This window comes from Heterodontus francisci, chromosome 28, assembly GCF_036365525.1.
Source record: "Heterodontus francisci isolate sHetFra1 chromosome 28, sHetFra1.hap1, whole genome shotgun sequence".
NCBI classification, from domain to species: Eukaryota; Metazoa; Chordata; class Chondrichthyes; order Heterodontiformes; family Heterodontidae; genus Heterodontus; species Heterodontus francisci.
In genome coordinates this window covers 5,204,198-5,231,560 of record NC_090398.1, presented here as the reverse complement: position 1 = coordinate 5,231,560, position 27,363 = coordinate 5,204,198, and the positions used below count along the sequence as shown (strand labels likewise).

Sequence of the window (27,363 nt, the reverse complement as noted above, 5' to 3'; positions counted from 1 at the left end):
ATCTCACACTGAAGAGTGTCTGCAGAGACTCATCGACAGGTTTGCGGCTGCCTGCAATGAATTTGGCCTAACCATCAGCCTCAAGAAAACGAACATCATGGGGCAGGACGTCAGAAATGCTCCATCCATCAATATTGGCGACCACGCTCTGGAAGTGGTTCAAGAGTTCACCTACCTAGGCTCAACTATCACCAGTAACCTGTCTCTAGATGCAGAAATCAACAAGCGCATGGGAAAGGCTTCCACTGCTATGTCCAGACTGCCCAAGAGAGTGTGGGAAAATGGCGCACTGACACGGAACACAAAAGTCCGAGTGTATCAAGCCTGTGTCCTCAGTACCTTGCTCTACGGCAGCGAGGCCTGGACAACGTATGTCAGCCAAGAGCGACGTCTCAATTCATTCCATCTTCGCTGCCTTCGGAGAATACTTGGCATCAGGTGGCAGAACCGTATCTCCAACACAGAAGTCCTCGAGGCGGCCAACATCCCCAGCTTGTACACACTACTGAGTCAGCGGCACTTGAGATGGCTTGGCCACGTGAGCCACATGGAAGATGGCAGGATCCCCAAAGACACATTGTACAGCGAGCTCGCCACTGGTATCAGACCCACCGGCCGTCCATGTCTCCGCTATAAAGACGTCTGCAAACGCGACATGAAATCCTGTGACATTGATCACAAGTCGTGGGAGTCAGTTACCAGCGTTCGCCAGAGCTGGCAGGCAGCCATAAAGACGGGGCTAAAATGTGGCGAATCGAAGAGACTTAGTAGTTGGCAGGAAAAAAGACAAAAGCGCAAGGGGAGAGCCAACTGTGCAACAGCCCCGACAAACAAATTTCTCTGTAGCACCTGTGGAAGAGCCTGTCACTCTAGAATTGGCCTTTACAGCCACTCCAAGCGCTGCTTCACAAACCACTGACCACCTCCAGGCGCTTACCCATTGTCTCTCGAGATAAGGAGGCCCCAAAAGAGGGTGGAGGAGGTTACAGGGACAGTGAGGGTGGAGGAGGGTACAGGGACAGTGAGGGTGGAGGAGGGTACAGGGACAGTGAGGGTGGAGGAGGCTACAGGGACAGTGAGGGTGGAGGAGGCTACAGGGACAGTGAGGGTGGAGGAGGCTACAGGGACAGTGAGAGTGGAGGAGGTTTATGGACAGTGAGGGGTGGAGGAGGTCACAGGGACAGTGAGGGAGGAGGAGGTGGAGGTTACAGGGACAGTGAGGGAGGAGGAGGTTACAGGGACAGTGAGGGAGGAGGAGGTTAGAGACAGTGAGGGAGGAGGAGGTTAGAGACAGTGAGGGAGGAGGAGGTTAGAGACAGTGAGGGAGGTGGAGGTTAGAGACAGTGAGGGAGGTGGAGGTTAGAGACAGTGAGGGAGGTGGAGGTTAGAGACAGTGAGGGAGGTGGAGGTTAGAGACAGTGAGGGAGGTGGAGGTTAGAGACAGTGAGGGAGGTGGAGGTTAGAGACAGTGAGGGAGGTGGAGGTTAGAGACAGTGAGGGAGGTGGAGGTTAGAGACAGTGAGGGAGGTGGAGGTTAGAGACAGTGAGGGAGGTGGAGGTTAGAGACAGTGAGGGAGGTGGAGGTTAGAGACAGTGAGGGAGGTGGAGGTTAGAGACAGTGAGGGAGGTGGAGGTTAGAGACAGTGAGGGAGGTGGAGGTTAGAGACAGTGAGGGAGGTGGAGGTTAGAGACAGTGAGGGAGGTGGAGGTTAGAGACAGTGAGGGAGGTGGAGGTTAGAGACAGTGAGGGAGGTGGAGGTTAGAGACAGTGAGGGAGGTGGAGGTTAGAGACAGTGAGGGAGGTGGAGGTTAGAGACAGTGAGGGAGGTGGAGGTTAGAGACAGTGAGGGAGGTGGAGGTTAGAGACAGTGAGGGAGGTGGAGGTTAGAGACAGTGAGGGAGGTGGAGGTTAGAGACAGTGAGGGAGGTGGAGGTTAGAGACAGTGAGGGAGGTGGAGGTTAGAGACAGTGAGGGAGGTGGAGGTTAGAGACAGTGAGGGAGGTGGAGGTTAGAGACAGTGAGGGAGGTGGAGGTTAGAGACAGTGAGGGAGGTGGAGGTTAGAGACAGTGAGGGAGGTGGAGGTTAGAGACAGTGAGGGAGGTGGAGGTGAGAGACAGTGAGGGAGGTGGAGGTGAGAGACAGTGAGGGAGGTGGAGGTTAGAGACAGTGAGGGAGGTGGAGGTTAGAGACAGTGAGGGAGGTGGAGGTTAGAGACAGTGAGGGAGGTGGAGGTTAGAGACAGTGAGGGAGGTGGAGGTTAGAGACAGTGAGGGAGGTGGAGGTTAGAGACAGTGAGGGAGGTGGAGGTTAGAGACAGTGAGGGAGGTGGAGGTTAGAGACAGTGAGGGAGGTGGAGGTTAGAGACAGTGAGGGAGGTGGAGGTTAGAGACAGTGAGGGAGGTGGAGGTTAGAGACAGTGAGGGAGGTGGAGGTTAGAGACAGTGAGGGAGGTGGAGGTTAGAGACAGTGAGGGAGGTGGAGGTTAGAGACAGTGAGGGAGGTGGAGGTTAGAGACAGTGAGGGAGGTGGAGGTTAGAGACAGTGAGGGAGGTGGAGGTTAGAGACAGTGAGGGAGGTGGAGGTTAGAGACAGTGAGGGAGGTGGAGGTTAGAGACAGTGAGGGAGGTGGAGGTTAGAGACAGTGAGGGAGGTGGAGGTTAGAGACAGTGAGGGAGGTGGAGGTTAGAGACAGTGAGGGAGGTGGAGGTTAGAGACAGTGAGGGAGGAGGAGGTTAGAGACAGTGAGGGAGGTGGAGGTTAGAGACAGTGAGGGAGGTGGAGGTTAGAGACAGTGAGGGAGGTGGAGGTTAGAGACAGTGAGGGAGGTGGAGGTTAGAGACAGTGAGGGAGGTGGAGGTTAGAGACAGTGAGGGAGGTGGAGGTTAGAGACAGTGAGGGAGGTGGAGGTTAGAGACAGTGAGGGAGGTGGAGGTTAGAGACAGTGAGGGAGGTGGAGGTTAGAGACAGTGAGGGAGGTGGAGGTTACAGGAACAGTGAGGGAGGAGGAGGTGGAGGTTAGAGACAGTGAGGGAGGAGGAGGTTAGAGAGACAGTGAGGGAGGAGGAGGAGGAGGTTAGAGACAGTGAGGGAGGAGGAGGTTACAGGGACAGTGAGGGAGGAAGAGGTTACAGGGACAGTGAGGGAGGAAGAGGTTACAGGGACAGTGAGGGAGGAGGTGGAGATTGGAGACAGTGAAGGAGGAGGTTGTTACAGGGATAGTGAGGGAGGAGGAGGAGGAGGTTAGAGACAGTGAGGGAGGAGGAGGTTACAGGAACAGTGAGGGAGGAAGAGGTTACAGGAACAGTGAGGGAGGAGGAGGTGGAGATTAGAGACAGTAAGGGAGGTGGAGGTTTGAGTCAGTGAGGGGGGGGGGGGGGGGGAGGGGGAGGTGGAGGTGGAGGTTACAGGGACAGTGAGGGAGGTGGAGGTTTGAGTCAGTGAGGGAGGGGGAGGGGGAGGGGGAGGGGGAGGGGGAGGGGGAGGGGGAGGGGGAGGGGGAGGGGGAGGGGGAGGGGGAGGGGGAGGTTACAGGGACAGTGAGGGAGGTGGAGGTTAGAGTCAGTGAGGGAGGTGGAGGTTAGAGACAGTGAGGGAGGTGGAGGTTAGAGACAGTGAGGGAGGTGGAGGTTAGAGACAGTGAGGGAGGTGGAGGTTAGAGACAGTGAGGGAGGTGGAGGTTAGAGACAGTGAGGGAGGTGGAGGTTAGAGACAGTGAGGGAGGTGGAGGTTAGAGACAGTGAGGGAGGTGGAGGTTAAAGACAGTGAGGGAGGTGGAGGTTAGAGACAGTGAGGGAGGTGGAGGTTAGAGACAGTAAGGGAGGGGGAGGAGGAGGTTACAGGGACAGTGAGGGAGGAGGAGGTTAGAGTCAGTGAGGGAGGAGGAGGTGGAGGTTTGAGTCAGTGAGGGAGCAGGAGGTTACAGGGACAGTGAGGGAGGAGGAGGTGGAGGTTAGAGACAGTGAGGAAGGAGGAGGTGGAGGTTAGAGACAGTGAGGGAGGAGGAGGTGGAGGTTAGAGACAGTGAGGGAGGAGGAGGTGGAGGTTAGAGACAGTGAGGGAGGAGGAGGTGGAGGTTAGAGACAGTGAGGGAGGAGGAGGTGGAGGTTAGAGACAGTGAGGGAGGAGGAGGTGGAGGTTAGAGACAGTGAGGGAGGAGGAGGTGGAGGTTAGAGACAGTGAGGGAGGAGGTGGTGGAGGTTTGAGTCAGTGAGGGAGGAGGAGGTGGAGGTATGAGTCAGTGAGGGAGGAGGAGGTGGAGGTTTGAGTCAGTGAGGGAGGAGGAGGTGGAGGTTTGAGTCAGTGAGGGAGGAGGAGGTGGAGGTTTGAGTCAGTGAGGGAGGAGGAGGTGGAGGTTACAGGGACAGTGAGGGAGGAGGAGGTGGAGGTTTGAGTCAGTGAGGGAGGAGGAGGTGGAGGTTTGAGTCAGTGAGGGAGGTGGAGGTTTGAGTCAGTGAGGGAGGAGGAGGTGGAGGTTTGAGTCAGTGAGGGAGGAGGAGGTGGAGGTTTGAGTCAGTGAGGGAGGAGGAGGTGGAGGTTTGAGTCAGTGAGGGAGGAGGAGGTGGAGGTTTGAGTCAGTGAGGGAGGAGGAGGTGGAGGTTTGAGTCAGTGAGGGAGGAGGAGGTGGAGGTTTGAGTCAGTGAGGGAGGAGGAGGTGGAGGTTTGAGTCAGTGAGGGAGGAGGAGGTGGAGGTTTGAGTCAGTGAGGGAGGAGGAGGTGGAGGTTTGAGTCAGTGAGGGAGGAGGAGGTGGAGGTTTGAGTCAGTGAGGGAGGAGCAGGTGGAGGTTTGAGTCAGTGAGGGAGGAGGAGGTGGAGGTTTGAGTCAGTGAGGGAGGAGGAGGTGGAGGTTTGAGTCAGTGAGGGAGGAGGAGGTGGAGGTTTGAGTCAGTGAGGGAGGAGGAGGTGGAGGTTTGAGTCAGTGAGGGAGGAGGAGGTGGAGGTTTGAGTCAGTGAGGGAGGAGGAGGTGGAGGTTTGAGTCAGTGAGGGAGGAGGAGGTGGAGGTTTGAGTCAGTGAGGGAGGAGGAGGTGGAGGTTTGAGTCAGTGAGGGAGGAGGAGGTGGAGGTTTGAGTCAGTGAGGGAGCAGGAGGTGGAGGTTTGAGTCAGTGAGGGAGGAGGAGGTGGAGGTTTGAGTCAGTGAGGGAGGAGGAGGTGGAGGTTTGAGTCAGTGAGGGAGGAGGAGGTTTGAGTCAGTGAGGGAGGAGGAGGTGGAGGTTTGAGTCAGTGAGGGAGGAGGAGGTGGAGGTTTGAGTCAGTGAGGGAGGAGGAGGTGGAGGTTTGAGTCAGTGAGGGAGGAGGAGGTGGAGGTTACAGGGACAGTGAGGGAGGAGGAGGTGGAGGTTTGAGTCAGTGAGGGAGGAGGAGGTGGAGGTTAGAGACAGTGAGGGAGGAGGAGGTGGAGGTTAGAGACAGTGAGGGAGGAGGAGGTTAGAGACAGTGAGGGAGGAGGAGGTTAGAGACAGTGAGGGAGGAGGAGGTGGAGGTTAGAGACAGTGAGGGAGGAGGAGGTGGAGGTTAGAGACAGTGAGGGAGGAGGAGGTGGAGGTTAGAGACAGTGAGGGAGGAGGAGGTGGAGGTTAGAGACAGTGAGGGAGGAGGAGGTGGAGGATAGAGACAGTGAGGGAGGAGGAGGTGGAGGATAGAGACAGTGAGGGAGGAGGAGGTGGAGGACAGAGAAAGTGAGGGAGGAGGAGGTGGAGGTTAGAGACAGTGAAGGAGGAGGTTGTTACAGGGATAGTGAGGGAGGAGGAGGAGGAGGTTAGAGACAGTGAGGAAGGAGGAGGTTACAGGAACAGTGAGGGAGGAAGAGGTTACAGGAACGGTGAGGGAGGAGGAGGTGGAGGTTCGAGTCAGTGAGGGAGGAGGAGGTGGAGGTTCGAGTCAGTGAGGGAGGAGGAGGTGGAGGTTCGAGTCAGTGAGGGAGGAGGAGGTGGAGGTTCGAGTCAGTGAGGGAGGAGGAGGTGGAGGTTCGAGTCAGTGAGGGAGGAGGAGGTGGAGGTTCGAGTCAGTGAGGGAGGAGGAGGTGGAGGTTCGAGTCAGTGAGGGAGGAGGAGGTGGAGGTTCGAGTCAGTGAGGGAGGAGGAGGTGGAGGTTCGAGTCAGTGAGGGAGGAGGAGGTGGAGGTTCGAGTCAGTCGGGGAGGTGGAGGTTCGAGTCAGTGAGGGAGGAGGAGGTGGAGGTTCGAGTCAGTGAGGGAGGAGGAGGTGGAGGTTCGAGTCAGTGAGGGAGGAGGAGGTGGAGGTTCGAGTCAGTGAGGGAGGAGGAGGTGGAGGTTCGAGTCAGTGAGGGAGGAGGAGGTGGAGGTTCGAGTCAGTGAGGGAGGAGGAGGTGGAGGTTCGAGTCAGTGAGGGAGGAGGAGGTGGAGGTTCGAGTCAGTGAGGGAGGAGGTGGTGGAGGTTACAGGGAAAGTGAGGGAGGAGGAGGTGGAGGTTACAGGGACAGTGACGGAGGAGGAGGTGGAGGTTTGAGTCAGTGAGGGAGGAGGTGGTGGAGGTTACAGGGAAAGTGAGGGAGGAGGAGGTGGAGGTTACAGGGACAGTGAGGGAGGAGGAGGTGGAGGTTTGAGTCAGTGAGGGAGGAGGAGGTGGAGGTTAGAGACAGTGAGGGAGGAGGAGGTGGAGGTTAGAGACAGTGAGGGAGGAGGAGGTGGAGGTTAGAGACAGTGAGGGAGGAGGAGGTGGAGGTTAGAGACAGTGAGGGAGGAGGAGGTGGAGGTTAGAGACAGTGAGGGAGGAGGAGGTGGAGGTTAGAGACAGTGAGGGAGGAGGAGGTGGAGGTTAGAGACAGTGAGGGAGGAGGAGGTGGTGGTTAGAGACAGTGAGGGAGGAGGAGGTGGAGGTTAGAGACAGTGAGGGAGGAGGAGGTGGAGGTTAGAGACAGTGAGGGAGGAGGAGGTGGAGGTTAGAGACAGTGAGGGAGGAGGAGGTGGAGGTTAGAGACAGTGAGGGAGGAGGAGGTGGAGGTTAGTGACAGTGAGGGAGGAGGAGGTGGAGGTTAGTGACAGTGAGGGAGGAGGAGGTGGAGGTTAGTGACAGTGAGGGAGGAGGAGGTGGAGGTTAGTGACAGTGAGGGAGGAGGAGGTGGAGGTTAGAGACACTGAGGGAAGAGGAGGTGGAGGTTAGAGACAGTGAGGGAGGAGGAGGTGGAGGTTACAGGGACAGTGAGGGAGGAGGAGGTGGAGGTTACAGGGACAGTGAGGGAGGAGGAGGTGGAGGTTACAGGGACAGTGAGGGAGGAGGAGGTGGAGGTTACAGGGACAGTGAGGGAGGAGGAGGTGGAGGTTACAGGGACAGTGAGGGAGGAGGAGGAGGAGGTTACAGGGACAGTGAGGGAGGAGGAGGTGGAGGTTTGAGTCAGTGAGGGAGGAGGAGGTGGAGGTTAGAGACAGTGAGGGAGGAGGAGGTGGAGGTTAGAGACAGTGAGGGAGGAGGAGGTGGAGGTTAGAGACAGTGAGGGAGGAGGAGGTGGAGGTTAGAGACAGTGAGGGAGGAGGAGGTGGAGGTTAGAGACAGTGAGGGAGGAGGAGGTGGAGGTTAGAGACAGTGAGGGAGGAGGAGGTGGAGGTTAGAGACAGTGAGGGAGGAGGAGGTGGAGGTTAGAGACAGTGAGGGAGGAGGAGGTTAGAGACAGTGAGGGAGGTGGAGGTTAGAGACAGTGAGGGAGGTGGAGGTTAGAGACAGTGAGGGAGGTGGAGGTTAGAGACAGTGAGGGAGGTGGAGGTTAGAGACAGTGAGGGAGGAGGAGGTGGAGGTTAGAGACAGTGAGGGAGGAGGAGGTGGAGGTTAGAGACAGTGAGGGAGGAGGAGGTGGAGGTTAGAGACAGTGAGGGAGGAGGATGTGGAGGTTAGAGACAGTGAGGGAGGAGGTTAGTGACAGAGAGGGAGGAGGAGGTGGAGGTTAGTGACAGTGAGGGAGGAGGAGGTGGAGGTTAGTGACAGTGAGGGAGGAGGAGGTGGAGGTTAGTGACAGTGAGGGAGGAGGAGGTGGAGGTTAGTGACAGTGAGGGAGGAGGAGGTGGAGGTTAGAGACAGTGAGGGAGGAGGAGGTGGAGGTTAGAGACAGTGAGGGAGGAGGAGGTGGAGGTTACAGGGACAGTGAGGGAGGAGGAGGTGGAGGTTACAGGGACAGTGAGGGACGAGGAGGTGGAGGTTACAGGGACAGTGAGGGAGGAGGAGGTGGAGGTTACAGGGACAGTGAGGGAGGAGGAGGTGGAGGTTAGTGACAGTGAGGGAGGAGGAGGTGGAGGTTAGTGACAGTGAGGGAGGAGGAGGTGGAGGTTAGTGACAGTGAGGGAGGTGGAGGTTAGAGACAGTGAGGGAGGAGGAGGTGGAGGTTACAGGGACAGTGTGGGAGGAGGAGGTGGAGGTTAGTGACAGTGAGGGAGGAGGAGGTGGAGGTTAGTGACAGTGAGGGAGGAGGAGGTGGAGGTTACAGGGACAGTGAGGGAGGAGGAGGTGGAGGTTACAGGGACAGTGAGGGAGGAGGAGGTGGAGGTTACAGGGACAGTGAGGGAGGAGGAGGTGGAGGTTAGTGACAGTGAGGGAGGAGGAGGTGGAGGTTAGAGACAGTGAGGGAGGAGGAGGTGGAGGTTTGAGTCAGTGAGGGAGGAGGAGGTGGAGGTTTGAGTCAGTGAGGGAGGAGGAGGTGGAGGTTTGAGTCAGTGAGGGTGGAGGTTTGAGTCAGTGAGGGAGGAGGAGGAGGTTACAGGGACAGCCTCTCCAATCCACCCTTCCCGACACATGATGAGATTATGCCCCCAACACAAATGGCGGCTGCGCGCACACAGTGCCCCGAACAAATGTGGCAGGGCCCCCTTTGCCTTGTCCATCCCGCCGCGCCGAGAGCCCCGCACAAGTATGGCGACTGTCCAAAAGGCTGCAGAGCAGATCGCCCGGAACAAAGATAGCGAACTCGCGGACCCAGCTTCCGGTCTGAAAGAACAAACAAGTCGGAAAGATACCCACCCCCCAACTTCCGGTCTCTGCCCCGAACAAAGATGGCTGCGTTTATTAACAGTGTTTTTCCACGGGGGAGGGGTAATATTTTAGTCTGGGCCCGGGGGGAGGGGGTAATATTCTAGTGTGGGCCCGGGGGGAGGGGTAATATTCTAGTCTGGGCCCCGGGGGAGGGGTAATATTTTAGTCTGGGCCCCGGGGGGAGGGGGTAATATTCTAGTGTGGGCCCGGGGGGAGGGGTAATATTCTAGTCTGGGCCCGGGGGGAGGGGTAATATTCTAGTCTGGGCCCCGGGGGAGGGGTAATATTCTAGTGTGGGCCCGGGGGGAGGGGTAATATTCTAGTCTGGGCCCGGGGGGAGGGGTAATATTCTAGTCTGGGCCCGGGGGGAGGGGTAATATTCTAGTCTGGGCCCCGGGGGAGGGGGTAATATTCTAGTGTGGGCCCAGGGGGAGGGGGTAATATTTTAGTCTGGGCCCCGGGGGGAGGGGGTAATATTCTAGTGTGGGCCCGGGGAGAGGGGTAATATTCTAGTCAGGGCTCCGGGAGAGGGGTAATATTCTAGTCTGGGCCCCGGGGGAGGGGTAATATTTTAGTCTGGGCCCGGGGGGAGGGGTAATATTCTAGTCTGGGCCCAGGGGGAGGGGGTAATATTTTAGTCTGGGCCCCGGGGGGAGGGGGTAATATTCTAGTGTGGGCCCGGGGGGAGGGGTAATATTCTAGTCTGGGCCCGGGGGGAGGGGTAATATTCTAGTCTGGGCCCCGGGGGAGGGGTAATATTCTAGTGTGGGCCCGGGGGGAGGGGTAATATTCTAGTCTGGGCCCGGGGGGAGGGGTAATATTCTAGTCTGGGCCCCGGGGGAGGGGGTAATATTCTAGTGTGGACCCAGGGGGAGGGGGTAATATTTTAGTCTGGGCCCCGGGAGGAGGGGGTAATATTCTAGTGTGGGCCCGGGGAGAGGGGTAATATTCTAGTCAGGGCTCCGGGAGAGGGGTAATATTCTAGTCTGGGCCCCGGGGGAGGGGTAATATTTTAGTCTGGGCCCGGGGGGAGGGGTAATATTCTAGTCTGGGCCCGGGGGGAGGGGTAATATTCGAGTCTGGGCCCGGGGGAGGGGTAATATTCGAGTCTGGGCCCGGGGGAGGGGTAATATTCTAGTCTGGGCCCGGGGGGAGGGGTAATATTCGAGTCTGGGCCCGGGGGAGGGGTAATATTCGAGTCTGGGCCCGGGGGAGGGGTAATATTCGAGTCTGGGCCCGGGGGAGGGGTAATATTCTAGTCTGGGCCCGGGGGGAGGGGTAATATTCTAGTCAGGGCCCCGGGAGAGGGGTAATATTCGAGTCTGGGCCCGGGGGGAGGGGTAATATTCTAGTCTGGGCCCGGGGGGAGGGGGTAATATTCTAGTCTGGGCCCCGGGGGAGGGGTAATATTCTAGTGTGGGCCCCGGGGGAGGGGTAATATTCTAGTGTGGGCCCGGGGGGAGGGGTAATATTCTAGTCTGGGCCCGGGGGGAGGGGTAATATTCTAGTCTGGGCCCGGGGGGAGGGGTAATATTCTAGTCTGGGCCCCGGGGGAGGGGGTAATATTCTAGTGTGGGCCCAGGGGGAGGGGGTAATATTTTAGTCTGGGCCCCGGGGGGAGGGGGTAATATTCTAGTGTGGGCCCGGGGAGAGGGGTAATATTCTAGTCAGGGCTCCGGGAGAGGGGTAATATTCTAGTCTGGGCCCCGGGGGAGGGGTAATATTTTAGTCTGGGCCCGGGGGGAGGGGTAATATTCTAGTCTGGGCCCAGGGGGAGGGGGTAATATTTTAGTCTGGGCCCTGGGGGGAGGGGGTAATATTCTAGTGTGGGCCCGGGGGGAGGGGTAATATTCTAGTCTGGGCCCGGGGGGAGGGGTAATATTCTAGTCTGGGCCCCGGGGGAGGGGTAATATTCTAGTGTGGGCCCGGGGGGAGGGGTAATATTCTAGTCTGGGCCCGGGGGGAGGGGTAATATTCTAGTCTGGGCCCCGGGGGAGGGGGTAATATTCTAGTGTGGACCCAGGGGGAGGGGGTAATATTTTAGTCTGGGCCCCGGGGGGAGGGGGTAATATTCTAGTGTGGGCCCGGGGAGAGGGGTAATATTCTAGTCAGGGCTCCGGGAGAGGGGTAATATTCTAGTCTGGGCCCCGGGGGAGGGGTAATATTTTAGTCTGGGCCCGGGGGGAGGGGTAATATTCTAGTCTGGGCCCGGGGGGAGGGGTAATATTCGAGTCTGGGCCCGGGGGAGGGGTAATATTCGAGTCTGGGCCCGGGGGAGGGGTAATATTCTAGTCTGGGCCCGGGGGGAGGGGTAATATTCGAGTCTGGGCCCGGGGGAGGGGTAATATTCGAGTCTGGGCCCGGGGGAGGGGTAATATTCGAGTCTGGGCCCGGGGGAGGGGTAATATTCTAGTCTGGGCCCGGGGGGAGGGGTAATATTCTAGTCAGGGCCCCGGGAGAGGGGTAATATTCGAGTCTGGGCCCGGGGGGAGGGGTAATATTCTAGTCTGGGCCCGGGGGGAGGGGGTAATATTCTAGTCTGGGCCCCGGGGGAGGGGTAATATTCTAGTGTGGGCCCGGGGAGAGGGGTAATATTCTAGTCTGGGCCCGGGGGGATGGGTAATATTCTAGTCTGGGCCCCGGGGGGAGGGGTAATATTCTAGTCTGGGCCCGGGGGGAGGGGTAATATTCTAGTCTGGGCCCAGGGGGAGGGGTAATATTCTAGTGTGGGCCCAGGGGGAGGGGGTAATATTCTAGTGTGGGCCCGGGGGGAGGGGGTAATATTCTAGTGTGGGCCCGGGGGGAGGGGGTAATATTCTAGTGTGGGCCCAGGGGGAGGGGGTAATATTCTAGTCTGGGCCCCGGGGGAGGGGTAATATTCTAGTCTGGGCCCCGGGGGGAGGGGGTAATATTCTAGTCTGGGCCCAGGGGGAGGGGGTAATATTCTAGTCTGGGCCCCGGGGGGAGGGGGTAATATTCTAGTGTGGGCCCAGGGGGAGGGGGTAATATTCTAGTGTGGGCCCAGGGGGAGGGGGTAATATTCTAGTGTGGGCCCAGGGGGAGGGGTAATATTCTAGTGTGGGCCCAGGGGGAGGGGGTAATATTCTAGTCTGGGCCCGGGGGGAGGGGGTAATATTCTAGTGTGGGCCCGGGGGGAGGGGGTAATATTCTAGTCTGGGCCCGGGGGGAGGGGGTAATATTCTAGTGTGGGCCCAGGGGGAGGGGGTAATATTCTAGTGTGGGCCCAGGGGGAGGGGTAATATTCTAGTCTGGGCCCCGGGGGAGGGGTAATATTCTAGTCTGGGCTCTGGGGGAGGAGTAATATTCTAGTCTGGGCCCGGGGGGAGGGGGTAATATTCTAGTGTGGGCCCAGGGGGAGGGGTAATATTCGAGTCTGGGCCCCGGGGGAGGGGTAATATTCTAGTCTGGGCCCCGGGGGAGGGGTAATATTCTAGTGTGGGCCCAGGGGGAGGGGTAATATTCGAGTCTGGGCCCCAGGGGAGTGGGAATATTCTAGTCTGGGCCCCGGGGGAGGGGTAATATTCTAGTGTGGGCCCAGGGGGAGGGGTAATATTCTAGTCTGGGCCCCGGGGGAGGGGAAATATTCCAGTCTAGGCTCCGGGGGAGGGGTAATATTCTAGTCTGGGCTCCGGGGGAGGGATAATATTCTAGTGTGGGCTCCGGGAGAGGGGTAATATTCTAGTGTGGGCTCAGGGGGAGGGGTAATATTCTAGTCTGGGCCCCGGGGGAGGGGTAATATTCTAGTCTGGGCCCCGGGGGAGGGGTAATATTCTAGTCTGGGCTCCGGGGGAGGGGTAATATTCTAGTGTGGGCCCAGGGGGAGGGGTAATATTCTAGTGTGGGCCCAGGGGGAGGGGTAATATTCTAGTCTGGGCCCAGGGGGAGGGGTAATATTCTAGTCTGGGCCCAGGGGGAGGGGTAATATTCTAGTGTGGGCCCAGGGGGAGGGGTAATATTCTAGTGTGGGCTCCGGGAGAGGGGTAATATTCTAGTCTGGGCCCCGGGGGAGGGGTAATATTCTAGTCTGGGCCCGGGGGGAGGGGTAATATTTTGGTGTGGGCACGGAGGGGAGAGGGGTAATATTCTAGTGTGGGCCCCGGGGGAGGGGTAATATTCTAGTCTGGGCTCAGGGGGAGGGGTAATATTCTAGTCTGGGACCCGGGGGGAGGGGTAATATTCTAGTCTGGGCCCCGGGGGGAGGGGTAATATTCTAGTCTGGGCCCCGGGGGGAGGGGTAATATTCTAGTCTGGGCTCCGGGGAAGGGGTAATATTCTAGTCTGGGCTCAGGGGGTGGGGTAATATTCTAGTCTGGGCCCCGGGGGGAGGGGTAATATTCTAGTCTGGGCTCCGGGAGAGGGGTAATATTCTAGTCTGGGCTCCGGGGGAGGGGTAATGTTCTAGTGTGGGCTCCGGGAGAGGGGTAATATTCTAGTCTGGGCCCGGGGGGAGGGGTAATATTCTAGTCTTGGCTCCGGAATAGGGGTAATATTCTAGTGTGGGCCCGGGGGGAGGGGTAATATTCTAGTCAGGGCCCCGGGAGAGGGGTAATATTCTAGTCTGGGCCCCGGGGGGAGGGGTAATATTCTAGTCTGGGCCCGGGGGGAGGGGTAATATTCTAGTCTGGGCCCAGGGGGAGGGGTAATATTCTAGTGTGGGCCCAGGGGGAGGGGGTAATATTCTAGTCTGGGCCCGGGGGGAGGGGTAATATTCTCGTCTGGGCTCCGGGGGAGGGGTAATATTCTAGTCTGGGCCCGGGGGGAGGGGTAATATTTTGGTGTGGGCACGGGGGGGAGAGGGGTAATATTCTAGTGTGGGCCCCGGGGGAGGGGTAATATTCTAGTCTGGGCTCAGGGGGAGGGGTAATATTCTAGTCTGGGCCCCGGGGGGAGGGGTAATATTCTAGTCTGGGCCCCGGGGGGAGGGGTAATATTCTAGTCTGGGCCCCGGGGGGAGGGGTAATATTCTAGTCTGGGCTCCGGGGAAGGGGTAATATTCTAGTCTGGGCTCAGGGGGTGGGGTAATATTCTAGTCTGGGCCCCGGGGGGAGGGGTAATATTCTAGTCTGGGCTCCGGGAGAGGGGTAATATTCTAGTCTGGGCTCCGGGGGAGGGGTAATGTTCTAGTGTGGGCTCCGGGAGAGGGGTAATATTCTAGTCTGGGCCCGGGGGGAGGGGTAATATTCTAGTCTTGGCTCCGGAATAGGGGTAATATTCTAGTGTGGGCCCGGGGGGAGGGGTAATATTCTAGTCAGGGCCCCGGGAGAGGGGTAATATTCTAGTCTGGGCCCCGGGGGGAGGGGTAATATTCTAGTCTGGGCCCGGGGGGAGGGGTAATATTCTAGTCTGGGCCCAGGGGGAGGGGTAATATTCTAGTGTGGGCCCAGGGGGAGGGGGTAATATTCTAGTCTGGGCCCGGGGGGAGGGGGTAATATTCTAGACTGGGCCCAGGGGGAGGGGTAATATTCGAGTCTGGGCCCAGGGGGAGGGGTAATATTCTAGTCTGGGCTCCGGGGGAGAGGGGTAATATTCTAGTCTGGGCCCGGGGGGAGTAGGTAATATTCTAGACTGGGCCCAGGGTGAGGGGTAATATTCTAGTCTGGGCCCGGGGGGAGGGGGTAATATTCTAGTGTGGGCCCCGGGGGAGGGGTAATATTCTAGTGTGGGCCCCGGGGGAGGGGTAATATTCTAGTGTGGGCCCAGGGGGAGGGGTAATATTCGAGTCTGGGCCCCAGGGGAGTGGGAATATTCTAGTCTGGGCCCCGGGGGAGGGGTAATATTCTAGTGTGGGCCCAGGGGGAGGGGTAATATTCTAGTCTGGGCCCCGGGGGAGGGGAAATATTCCAGTCTGGGCTCCGGGGGAGGGGTAATATTCTAGTCTGGGCTCCGGGGGAGGGATAATATTCTAGTGTGGGCTCCGGGAGAGGGGTAATATTCTAGTGTGGGCTCAGGGGGAGGGGTAATATTCTAGTCTGGGCCCCGGGGGAGGGGTAATATTCTAGTCTGGGCCCCGGGGGAGGGGTAATATTCTAGTCTGGGCTCCGGGGGAGGGGTAATATTCTAGTGTGGGCCCAGGGGGAGGGGTAATATTCTAGTGTGGGCCCAGGGGGAGGGGTAATATTCTAGTCTGGGCCCAGGGGGAGGGGTAATATTCTAGTCTGGGCCCAGGGGGAGGGGTAATATTCTAGTCTGGGCCCAGGGGGAGGGGTAATATTCTAGTGTGGGCCCAGGGGGAGGGGTAATATTCTAGTGTGGGCTCCGGGAGAGGGGTAATATTCTAGTCTGGGCCCCGGGGGAGGGGTAATATTCTAGTCTGGGCCCGGGGGGAGGGGTAATATTCTCGTCTGGGCTCCGGGGGAGGGGTAATATTCTAGTCTGGGCCCGGGGGGAGGGGTAATATTTTGGTGTGGGCACGGAGGGGAGAGGGGTAATATTCTAGTGTGGGCCCCGGGGGAGGGGTAATATTCTAGTCTGGGCTCAGGGGGAGGGGTAATATTCTAGTCTGGGACCCGGGGGGAGGGGTAATATTCTAGTCTGGGCCCCGGGGGGAGGGGTAATATTCTAGTCTGGGCCCCGGGGGGAGAGGTAATATTCTAGTCTGGGCTCCGGGGAAGGGGTAATATTCTAGTCTGGGCTCAGGGGGTGGGGTAATATTCTAGTCTGGGCCCCGGGGGGAGGGGTAATATTCTAGTCTGGGCTCCGGGAGAGGGGTAATATTCTAGTCTGGGCTCCGGGGGAGGGGTAATGTTCTAGTGTGGGCTCCGGGAGAGGGGTAATATTCTAGTCTGGGCCCGGGGGGAGGGGTAATATTCTAGTCTTGGCTCCGGAATAGGGGTAATATTCTAGTGTGGGCCCGGGGGGAGGGGTAATATTCTAGTGTGGGCCCAGGGGGAGGGGTAATATTCTAGTCTGGGCCCCGGGGGAGGGGTAATATTCTAGTCTGGGCCCGGGGGGAGGGGTAATATTCTCGTCTGGGCTCCGGGGGAGGGGTAATATTCTAGTCTGGGCCCGGGGGGAGGGGTAATATTTTGGTGTGGGCACGGAGGGGAGAGGGGTAATATTCTAGTGTGGGCCCCGGGGGAGGGGTAATATTCTAGTCTGGGCTCAGGGGGAGGGGTAATATTCTAGTCTGGGACCCGGGGGGAGGGGTAATATTCTAGTCTGGGCCCCGGGGGGAGGGGTAATATTCTAGTCTGGGCCCCGGGGGGAGAGGTAATATTCTAGTCTGGGCTCCGGGGAAGGGGTAATATTCTAGTCTGGGCTCAGGGGGTGGGGTAATATTCTAGTCTGGGCCCCGGGGGGAGGGGTAATATTCTAGTCTGGGCTCCGGGAGAGGGGTAATATTCTAGTCTGGGCTCCGGGGGAGGGGTAATGTTCTAGTGTGGGCTCCGGGAGAGGGGTAATATTCTAGTCTGGGCCCGGGGGGAGGGGTAATATTCTAGTCTTGGCTCCGGAATAGGGGTAATATTCTAGTGTGGGCCCGGGGGGAGGGGTAATATTCTAGTCAGGGCCCCGGGAGAGGGGTAATATTCTAGTCTGGGCCCCGGGGGGAGGGGTAATATTCTAGTCTGGGCCCGGGGGGAGGGGTAATATTCTAGTCTGGGCCCAGGGGGAGGGGTAATATTCTAGTCTGGGCCCAGGGGGAGGGGTAATATTCTAGTGTGGGCCCAGGGGGAGGGGTAATATTCTAGTGTGGGCCCAGGGGGAGGGGTAATATTCTAGTGTGGGCTCCGGGAGAGGGGTAATATTCTAGTCTGGGCCCCGGGGGAGGGGTAATATTCTAGTCTGGGCCCGGGGGGAGGGGTAATATTCTCGTCTGGGCTCCGGGGGAGGGGTAATATTCTAGTCTGGGCCCGGGGGGAGGGGTAATATTTTGGTGTGGGCACGGAGGGGAGAGGGGTAATATTCTAGTGTGGGCCCCGGGGGAGGGGTAATATTCTAGTCTGGGCTCAGGGGGAGGGGTAATATTCTAGTCTGGGACCCGGGGGGAGGGGTAATATTCTAGTCTGGGCCCCGGGGGGAGGGGTAATATTCTAGTCTGGGCCCCGGGGGGAGAGGTAATATTCTAGTCTGGGCTCCGGGGAAGGGGTAATATTCTAGTCTGGGCTCAGGGGGTGGGGTAATATTCTAGTCTGGGCCCCGGGGGGAGGGGTAATATTCTAGTCTGGGCTCCGGGAGAGGGGTAATATTCTAGTCTGGGCTCCGGGGGAGGGGTAATGTTCTAGTGTGGGCTCCGGGAGAGGGGTAATATTCTAGTCTGGGCCCGGGGGGAGGGGTAATATTCTAGTCTTGGCTCCGGAATAGGGGTAATATTCTAGTGTGGGCCCGGGGGGAGGGGTAATATTCTAGTCAGGGCCCCGGGAGAGGGGTAATATTCTAGTCTGGGCCCCGGGGGGAGGGGTAATATTCTAGTCTGGGCCCGGGGGGAGGGGTAATATTCTAGTCTGGGCCCAGGGGGAGGGGTAATATTCTAGTGTGGGCCCAGGGGGAGGGGGTAATATTCTAGTCTGGGCCCGGGAGGAGGGGTAATATTCTAGTCTGGGCCCGGGGGGAGGGGTAATATTCTAGTCTGGGCCCCGGGGGAGGGGGTAATATTCTAGTGTGGACCCAGGGGGAGGGGGTAATATTTTAGTCTGGGCCCCGGGGGGAGGGGGTAATATTCTAGTGTGGGCCCGGGGAGAGGGGTAATATTCTAGTCAGGGCTCCGGGAGAGGGGTAATATTCTAGTCTGGGCCCCGGGGGAGGGGTAATATTTTAGTCTGGGCCCGGGGGGAGGGGTAATATTCTAGTCTGGGCCCGGGGGGAGGGGTAATATTCGAGTCTGGGCCCGGGGGAGGGGTAATATTCGAGTCTGGGCCCGGGGGAGGGGTAATATTCTAGTCTGGGCCCGGGGGGAGGGGTAATATTCGAGTCTGGGCCCGGGGGAGGGGTAATATTCGAGTCTGGGCCCGGGGGAGGGGTAATATTCGAGTCTGGGCCCGGGGGAGGGGTAATATTCTAGTCTGGGCCCGGGGGGAGGGGTAATATTCTAGTCAGGGCCCCGGGAGAGGGGTAATATTCGAGTCTGGGCCCGGGGGGAGGGGTAATATTCTAGTCTGGGCCCGGGGGGAGGGGGTAATATTCTAGTCTGGGCCCCGGGGGAGGGGTAATATTCTAGTGTGGGCCCCGGGGGAGGGGTAATATTCTAGTGTGGGCCCGGGGGGAGGGGTAATATTCTAGTCTGGGCCCGGGGGGAGGGGTAATATTCTAGTCTGGGCCCGGGGGGAGGGGTAATATTCTAGTCTGGGCCCCGGGGGAGGGGGTAATATTCTAGTGTGGGCCCAGGGGGAGGGGGTAATATTTTAGTCTGGGCCCCGGGGGGAGGGGGTAATATTCTAGTGTGGGCCCGGGGAGAGGGGTAATATTCTAGTCAGGGCTCCGGGAGAGGGGTAATATTCTAGTCTGGGCCCCGGGGGAGGGGTAATATTTTAGTCTGGGCCCGGGGGGAGGGGTAATATTCTAGTCTGGGCCCAGGGGGAGGGGGTAATATTTTAGTCTGGGCCCCGGGGGGAGGGGGTAATATTCTAGTGTGGGCCCGGGGGGGAGGGGTAATATTCTAGTCTGGGCCCGGGGGGAGGGGTAATATTCTAGTCTGGGCCCCGGGGGAGGGGTAATATTCTAGTGTGGGCCCGGGGGGAGGGGTAATATTCTAGTCTGGGCCCGGGGGGAGGGGTAATATTCTAGTCTGGGCCCCGGGGGAGGGGGTAATATTCTAGTGTGGACCCAGGGGGAGGGGGTAATATTTTAGTCTGGGCCCCGGGGGGAGGGGGTAATATTCTAGTGTGGGCCCGGGGAGAGGGGTAATATTCTAGTCAGGGCTCCGGGAGAGGGGTAATATTCTAGTCTGGGCCCCGGGGGAGGGGTAATATTTTAGTCTGGGCCCGGGGGGAGGGGTAATATTCTAGTCTGGGCCCGGGGGGAGGGGTAATATTCGAGTCTGGGCCCGGGGGAGGGGTAATATTCGAGTCTGGGCCCGGGGGAGGGGTAATATTCTAGTCTGGGCCCGGGGGGAGGGGTAATATTCGAGTCTGGGCCCGGGGGAGGGGTAATATTCGAGTCTGGGCCCGGGGGAGGGGTAATATTCGAGTCTGGGCCCGGGGGAGGGGTAATATTCTAGTCTGGGCCCGGGGGGAGGGGTAATATTCTAGTCAGGGCCCCGGGAGAGGGGTAATATTCGAGTCTGGGCCCGGGGGGAGGGGTAATATTCTAGTCTGGGCCCGGGGGGAGGGGGTAATATTCTAGTCTGGGCCCCGGGGGAGGGGTAATATTCTAGTGTGGGCCCGGGGAGAGGGGTAATATTCTAGTCTGGGCCCGGGGGGATGGGTAATATTCTAGTCTGGGCCCCGGGGGGAGGGGTAATATTCTAGTCTGGGCCCGGGGGGAGGGGTAATATTCTAGTCTGGGCCCAGGGGGAGGGGTAATATTCTAGTGTGGGCCCAGGGGGAGGGGGTAATATTCTAGTGTGGGCCCGGGGGGAGGGGGTAATATTCTAGTGTGGGCCCGGGGGGAGGGGGTAATATTCTAGTGTGGGCCCAGGGGGAGGGGGTAATATTCTAGTCTGGGCCCCGGCGGAGGGGTAATATTCTAGTCTGGGCCCCGGGGGGAGGGGGTAATATTCTAGTCTGGGCCCAGGGGGAGGGGGTAATATTCTAGTCTGGGCCCCGGGGGGAGGGGGTAATATTCTAGTGTGGGCCCAGGGGGAGGGGGTAATATTCTAGTGTGGGCCCAGGGGGAGGGGGTAATATTCTAGTGTGGGCCCAGGGGGAGGGGTAATATTCTAGTGTGGGCCCAGGGGGAGGGGGTAATATTCTAGTCTGGGCCCGGGGGGAGGGGGTAATATTCTAGTGTGGGCCCGGGGGGAGGGGGTAATATTCTAGTCTGGGCCCGGGGGGAGGGGGTAATATTCTAGTCTGGGCCCCGGGGGAGGGGTAATATTCTAGTCTGGGCCCCGGGGGAGGGGTAATATTCTAGTCTGGGCCCGGGGGGAGGGGGTAATATTCTAGTGTGGGCCCAGGGGGAGGGGGTAATATTCTAGTCTGGGCCCGGGGGGAGGGGGTAATATTCTAGTGTGGGCCCGGGGGGAGGGGGTAATATTCTAGTGTGGGCCCAGGGGGAGGGGGTAATATTCTAGTGTGGGCCCAGGGGGAGGGGGTAATATTCTAGTGTGGGCCCAGGGGGAGGGGGTAATATTCTAGTGTGGGCCCAGGGGGAGGGGTAATATTCTAGTCTGGGCCCCGGGGGAGGGGTAATATTCTAGTCTGGGCCCGGGGGGAGGGGGTAATATTCTAGTGTGGGCCCAGGGGGAGGGGTAATATTCTAGTCTGGGCCCGGGGGGAGGGGGTAATATTCTAGTGTGGGCCCAGGGGGAGGGGGTAATATTCTAGTGTGGGCCCAGGGGGAGGGGTAATATTCTAGTCTGGGCCCCGGGGGAGGGGTAATATTCTAGTCTGGGCTCTGGGGGAGGAGTAATATTCTAGTCTGGGCCCGGGGGGAGGGGGTAATATTCTAGTGTGGGCCCAGGGGGAGGGGTAATATTCGAGTCTGGGCCCCGGGGGAGGGGTAATATTCTAGTCTGGGCCCCGGGGGAGGGGTAATATTCTAGTGTGGGCCCAGGGGGAGGGGTAATATTCGAGTCTGGGCCCCAGGGGAGTGGGAATATTCTAGTCTGGGCCCCGGGGGAGGGGTAATATTCTAGTGTGGGCCCAGGGGGAGGGGTAATATTCTAGTCTGGGCCCCGGGGGAGGGGAAATATTCCAGTCTAGGCTCCGGGGGAGGGGTAATATTCTAGTCTGGGCTCCGGGGGAGGGATAATATTCTAGTGTGGGCTCCGGGAGAGGGGTAATATTCTAGTGTGGGCTCAGGGGGAGGGGTAATATTCTAGTCTGGGCCCCGGGGGAGGGGTAATATTCTAGTCTGGGCCCCGGGGGAGGGGTAATATTCTAGTCTGGGCTCCGGGGGAGGGGTAATATTCTAGTGTGGGCCCAGGGGGAGGGGTAATATTCTAGTGTGGGCCCAGGGGGAGGGGTAATATTCTAGTCTGGGCCCAGGGGGAGGGGTAATATTCTAGTCTGGGCCCAGGGGGAGGGGTAATATTCTAGTGTGGGCCCAGGGGGAGGGGTAATATTCTAGTGTGGGCTCCGGGAGAGGGGTAATATTCTAGTCTGGGCCCCGGGGGAGGGGTAATATTCTAGTCTGGGCCCGGGGGGAGGGGTAATATTTTGGTGTGGGCACGGAGGGGAGAGGGGTAATATTCTAGTGTGGGCCCCGGGGGAGGGGTAATATTCTAGTCTGGGCTCAGGGGGAGGGGTAATATTCTAGTCTGGGACCCGGGGGGAGGGGTAATATTCTAGTCTGGGCCCCGGGGGGAGGGGTAATATTCTAGTCTGGGCCCCGGGGGGAGGGGTAATATTCTAGTCTGGGCTCCGGGGAAGGGGTAATATTCTAGTCTGGGCTCAGGGGGTGGGGTAATATTCTAGTCTGGGCCCCGGGGGGAGGGGTAATATTCTAGTCTGGGCTCCGGGAGAGGGGTAATATTCTAGTCTGGGCTCCGGGGGAGGGGTAATGTTCTAGTGTGGGCTCCGGGAGAGGGGTAATATTCTAGTCTGGGCCCGGGGGGAGGGGTAATATTCTAGTCTTGGCTCCGGAATAGGGGTAATATTCTAGTGTGGGCCCGGGGGGAGGGGTAATATTCTAGTCAGGGCCCCGGGAGAGGGGTAATATTCTAGTCTGGGCCCCGGGGGGAGGGGTAATATTCTAGTCTGGGCCCGGGGGGAGGGGTAATATTCTAGTCTGGGCCCAGGGGGAGGGGTAATATTCTAGTGTGGGCCCAGGGGGAGGGGGTAATATTCTAGTCTGGGCCCGGGGGGAGGGGTAATATTCTCGTCTGGGCTCCGGGGGAGGGGTAATATTCTAGTCTGGGCCCGGGGGGAGGGGTAATATTTTGGTGTGGGCACGGGGGGGAGAGGGGTAATATTCTAGTGTGGGCCCCGGGGGAGGGGTAATATTCTAGTCTGGGCTCAGGGGGAGGGGTAATATTCTAGTCTGGGCCCCGGGGGGAGGGGTAATATTCTAGTCTGGGCCCCGGGGGGAGGGGTAATATTCTAGTCTGGGCCCCGGGGGGAGGGGTAATATTCTAGTCTGGGCTCCGGGGAAGGGGTAATATTCTAGTCTGGGCTCAGGGGGTGGGGTAATATTCTAGTCTGGGCCCCGGGGGGAGGGGTAATATTCTAGTCTGGGCTCCGGGAGAGGGGTAATATTCTAGTCTGGGCTCCGGGGGAGGGGTAATGTTCTAGTGTGGGCTCCGGGAGAGGGGTAATATTCTAGTCTGGGCCCGGGGGGAGGGGTAATATTCTAGTCTTGGCTCCGGAATAGGGGTAATATTCTAGTGTGGGCCCGGGGGGGAGGGGTAATATTCTAGTCAGGGCCCCGGGAGAGGGGTAATATTCTAGTCTGGGCCCCGGGGGGAGGGGTAATATTCTAGTCTGGGCCCGGGGGGAGGGGTAATATTCTAGTCTGGGCCCAGGGGGAGGGGTAATATTCTAGTGTGGGCCCAGGGGGAGGGGGTAATATTCTAGTCTGGGCCCGGGGGGAGGGGGTAATATTCTAGACTGGGCCCAGGGGGAGGGGTAATATTCGAGTCTGGGCCCAGGGGGAGGGGTAATATTCTAGTCTGGGCTCCGGGGGAGAGGGGTAATATTCTAGTCTGGGCCCGGGGGGAGTAGGTAATATTCTAGACTGGGCCCAGGGGGAGGGGTAATATTCTAGTCTGGGCCCGGGGGGAGGGGGTAATATTCTAGTGTGGGCCCCGGGGGAGGGGTAATATTCTAGTGTGGGCCCCGGGGGAGGGGTAATATTCTAGTGTGGGCCCAGGGGGAGGGGTAATATTCGAGTCTGGGCCCCAGGGGAGTGGGAATATTCTAGTCTGGGCCCCGGGGGAGGGGTAATATTCTAGTGTGGGCCCAGGGGGAGGGGTAATATTCTAGTCTGGGCCCCGGGGGAGGGGAAATATTCCAGTCTGGGCTCCGGGGGAGGGGTAATATTCTAGTCTGGGCTCCGGGGGAGGGATAATATTCTAGTGTGGGCTCCGGGAGAGGGGTAATATTCTAGTGTGGGCTCAGGGGGAGGGGTAATATTCTAGTCTGGGCCCCGGGGGAGGGGTAATATTCTAGTCTGGGCCCCGGGGGAGGGGTAATATTCTAGTCTGGGCTCCGGGGGAGGGGTAATATTCTAGTGTGGGCCCAGGGGGAGGGGTAATATTCTAGTGTGGGCCCAGGGGGAGGGGTAATATTCTAGTCTGGGCCCAGGGGGAGGGGTAATATTCTAGTCTGGGCCCAGGGGGAGGGGTAATATTCTAGTCTGGGCCCAGGGGGAGGGGTAATATTCTAGTGTGGGCCCAGGGGGAGGGGTAATATTCTAGTGTGGGCTCCGGGAGAGGGGTAATATTCTAGTCTGGGCCCCGGGGGAGGGGTAATATTCTAGTCTGGGCCCGGGGGGAGGGGTAATATTCTCGTCTGGGCTCCGGGGGAGGGGTAATATTCTAGTCTGGGCCCGGGGGGAGGGGTAATATTTTGGTGTGGGCACGGAGGGGAGAGGGGTAATATTCTAGTGTGGGCCCCGGGGGAGGGGTAATATTCTAGTCTGGGCTCAGGGGGAGGGGTAATATTCTAGTCTGGGACCCGGGGGGAGGGGTAATATTCTAGTCTGGGCCCCGGGGGGAGGGGTAATATTCTAGTCTGGGCCCCGGGGGGAGAGGTAATATTCTAGTCTGGGCTCCGGGGAAGGGGTAATATTCTAGTCTGGGCTCAGGGGGTGGGGTAATATTCTAGTCTGGGCCCCGGGGGGAGGGGTAATATTCTAGTCTGGGCTCCGGGAGAGGGGTAATATTCTAGTCTGGGCTCCGGGGGAGGGGTAATGTTCTAGTGTGGGCTCCGGGAGAGGGGTAATATTCTAGTCTGGGCCCGGGGGGAGGGGTAATATTCTAGTCTTGGCTCCGGAATAGGGGTAATATTCTAGTGTGGGCCCGGGGGGAGGGGTAATATTCTAGTGTGGGCCCAGGGGGAGGGGTAATATTCTAGTCTGGGCCCCGGGGGAGGGGTAATATTCTAGTCTGGGCCCGGGGGGAGGGGTAATATTCTCGTCTGGGCTCCGGGGGAGGGGTAATATTCTAGTCTGGGCCCGGGGGGAGGGGTAATATTTTGGTGTGGGCACGGAGGGGAGAGGGGTAATATTCTAGTGTGGGCCCCGGGGGAGGGGTAATATTCTAGTCTGGGCTCAGGGGGAGGGGTAATATTCTAGTCTGGGACCCGGCGGGAGGGGTAATATTCTAGTCTGGGCCCCGGGGGGAGGGGTAATATTCTAGTCTGGGCCCCGGGGGGAGAGGTAATATTCTAGTCTGGGCTCCGGGGAAGGGGTAATATTCTAGTCTGGGCTCAGGGGGTGGGGTAATATTCTAGTCTGGGCCCCGGGGGGAGGGTAATATTCTAGTCTGGGCTCCGGGAGAGGGGTAATATTCTAGTCTGGGCTCCGGGGGAGGGGTAATGTTCTAGTGTGGGCTCCGGGAGAGGGGTAATATTCTAGTCTGGGCCCGGGGGGAGGGGTAATATTCTAGTCTTGGCTCCGGAATAGGGGTAATATTCTAGTGTGGGCCCTGGGGGAGGGGTAATATTCTAGTCAGGGCCCCGGGAGAGGGGTAATATTCTAGTCTGGGCCCCGGGGGGAGGGGTAATATTCTAGTCTGGGCCCGGGGGGAGGGGTAATATTCTAGTCTGGGCCCAGGGGGAGGGGTAATATTCTAGTCTGGGCCCAGGGGGAGGGGTAATATTCTAGTGTGGGCCCAGGGGGAGGGGTAATATTCTAGTGTGGGCCCAGGGGGAGGGGTAATATTCTAGTGTGGGCTCCGGGAGAGGGGTAATATTCTAGTCTGGGCCCCGGGGGAGGGGTAATATTCTAGTCTGGGCCCGGGGGGAGGGGTAATATTCTCGTCTGGGCTCCGGGGGAGGGGTAATATTCTAGTCTGGGCCCGGGGGGAGGGGTAATATTTTGGTGTGGGCACGGAGGGGAGAGGGGTAATATTCTAGTGTGGGCCCCGGGGGAGGGGTAATATTCTAGTCTGGGCTCAGGGGGAGGGGTAATATTCTAGTCTGGGACCCGGGGGGAGGGGTAATATTCTAGTCTGGGCCCCGGGGGGAGGGGTAATATTCTAGTCTGGGCCCCGGGGGGAGAGGTAATATTCTAGTCTGGGCTCCGGGGAAGGGGTAATATTCTAGTCTGGGCTCAGGGGGTGGGGTAATATTCTAGTCTGGGCCCCGGGGGGAGGGGTAATATTCTAGTCTGGGCTCCGGGAGAGGGGTAATATTCTAGTCTGGGCTCCGGGGGAGGGGTAATGTTCTAGTGTGGGCTCCGGGAGAGGGGTAATATTCTAGTCTGGGCCCGGGGGGAGGGGTAATATTCTAGTCTTGGCTCCGGAATAGGGGTAATATTCTAGTGTGGGCCCGGGGGGAGGGGTAATATTCTAGTCAGGGCCCCGGGAGAGGGGTAATATTCTAGTCTGGGCCCCGGGGGGAGGGGTAATATTCTAGTCTGGGCCCGGGGGGAGGGGTAATATTCTAGTCTGGGCCAGGGGGAGGGGTAATATTCTAGTGTGGGCCCAGGGGGAGGGGGTAATATTCTAGTCTGGGCCCGGGAGGAGGGGTAATATTCTCGTCTGGGCTCCGGGGGAGGGGTAATATTCTAGTCTGGGCCCGGGGGGAGGGGTAATATTTTGGTGTGGGCACGGGGGGGAGAGGGGTAATATTCTAGTGTGGGCCCCGGGGGAGGGGTAATATTCTAGTCTGGGCTCAGGGGGAGGGGTAATATTCTAGTCTGGGCCCCGGGGGGAGGGGTAATATTCTAGTCTGGGCCCCGGGGGGAGGGGTAATATTCTAGTCTGGGCCCCGGGGGGAGGGGTAATATTCTAGTCTGGGCTCCGGGAGAGGGGTAATATTCTAGTCTGGGCTCCGGGGGAGGGGTAATGTTCTAGTGTGGGCTCCGGGAGAGGGGTAATATTCTAGTCTGGGCCCGGGGGGAGGGGTAATATTCTAGTCTTGGCTCCGGAATAGGGGTAATATTCTAGTCTGGGCCCGGGGGGAGGGGTAATATTCTAGTCAGGGCCCCGGGAGAGGGGTAATATTCTAGTCTGGGCCTGGGGGGGAGGGGTAATATTCTAGTCTGGGCCCGGGGGGAGGGGTAATATTCTAGTCTGGGCCCAGGGGGAGGGGTAATATTCTAGTGTGGGCCCAGGGGGAGGGGGTAATATTCTAGTCTGGGCCTGGGGGGAGGGGGTAATATTCTAGACTGGGCCCAGGGGGAGGGGTAATATTCGAGTCTGGGCCCAGGGGGAGGGGTAATATTCTAGTCTGGGCTCCGGGGGAGAGGGGTAATATTCTAGTCTGGGCCCGGGGGGAGTAGGTAATATTCTAGACTGGGCCCAGGGGGAGGGGTAATATTCTAGTCTGGGCCCGGGGGGAGGGGGTAATATTCTAGTGTGGGCCCCGGGGGAGGGGTAATATTCTAGTGTGGGCCCCGGGGGAGGGGTAATATTCTAGTCTGGGCTCAGGGGGAGGGGTAATATTCTAGTCTGGGACCCGGGGGGAGGGGTAATATTCTAGTCTGGGCCCCGGGGGGAGGGGTAATATTCTAGTCTGGGCCCCGGGGGGAGGGGTAATATTCTAGTCTGGGCTCCGGGGAAGGGGTAATATTCTAGTCTGGGCTCAGGGGGTGGGGTAATATTCTAGTCTGGGCCCCGGGGGGAGGGGTAATATTCTAGTCTGGGCTCCGGGAGAGGGGTAATATTCTAGTCTGGGCTCCGGGGGAGGGGTAATGTTCTAGTGTGGGCTCCGGGAGAGGGGTAATATTCTAGTCTGGGCCCGGGGGGAGGGGTAATATTCTAGTCTTGGCTCCGGAATAGGGGTAATATTCTAGTGTGGGCCCGGGGGGAGGGGTAATATTCTAGTCTGGGCCCCGGGGGAGGGGTAATATTCTAGTCTGGGCCCGGGGGGAGGGGGTAATATTCTAGTGTGGGCCCAGGGGGAGGGGTAATATTCTAGTCTGGGCCCGGGGGGAGGGGGTAATATTCTAGTGTGGGCCCAGGGGGAGGGGGTAATATTCTAGTGTGGGCCCAGGGGGAGGGGTAATATTCTAGTCTGGGCCCCGGGGGAGGGGTAATATTCTAGTCTGGGCTCTGGGGGAGGAGTAATATTCTAGTCTGGGCCCGGGGGGAGGGGGTAATATTCTAGTGTGGGCCCAGGGGGAGGGGTAATATTCCAGTCTGGGCTCCGGGGGAGGGGTAATATTCTAG

The 27,363-nt window shown here is 58.7% G+C and overlaps 1 protein-coding gene across 1 annotated transcript in view; it reads right to left on the bottom strand.

Moving 5' to 3' along the window:
- LOC137385197 (aldehyde dehydrogenase family 3 member B1-like) overlaps nt 1-27,363 on the bottom strand; it is a 195,388-nt gene that overhangs the window by 8,641 nt on the left and 159,384 nt on the right. Inside the window, exon 10 of the mRNA XM_068060185.1 lies at nt 8,816-8,927. Coding sequence (XP_067916286.1) covers nt 8,816-8,927 — 112 coding nt within the window. The remainder of the gene's footprint in view (nt 1-8,815; nt 8,928-27,363) is intronic.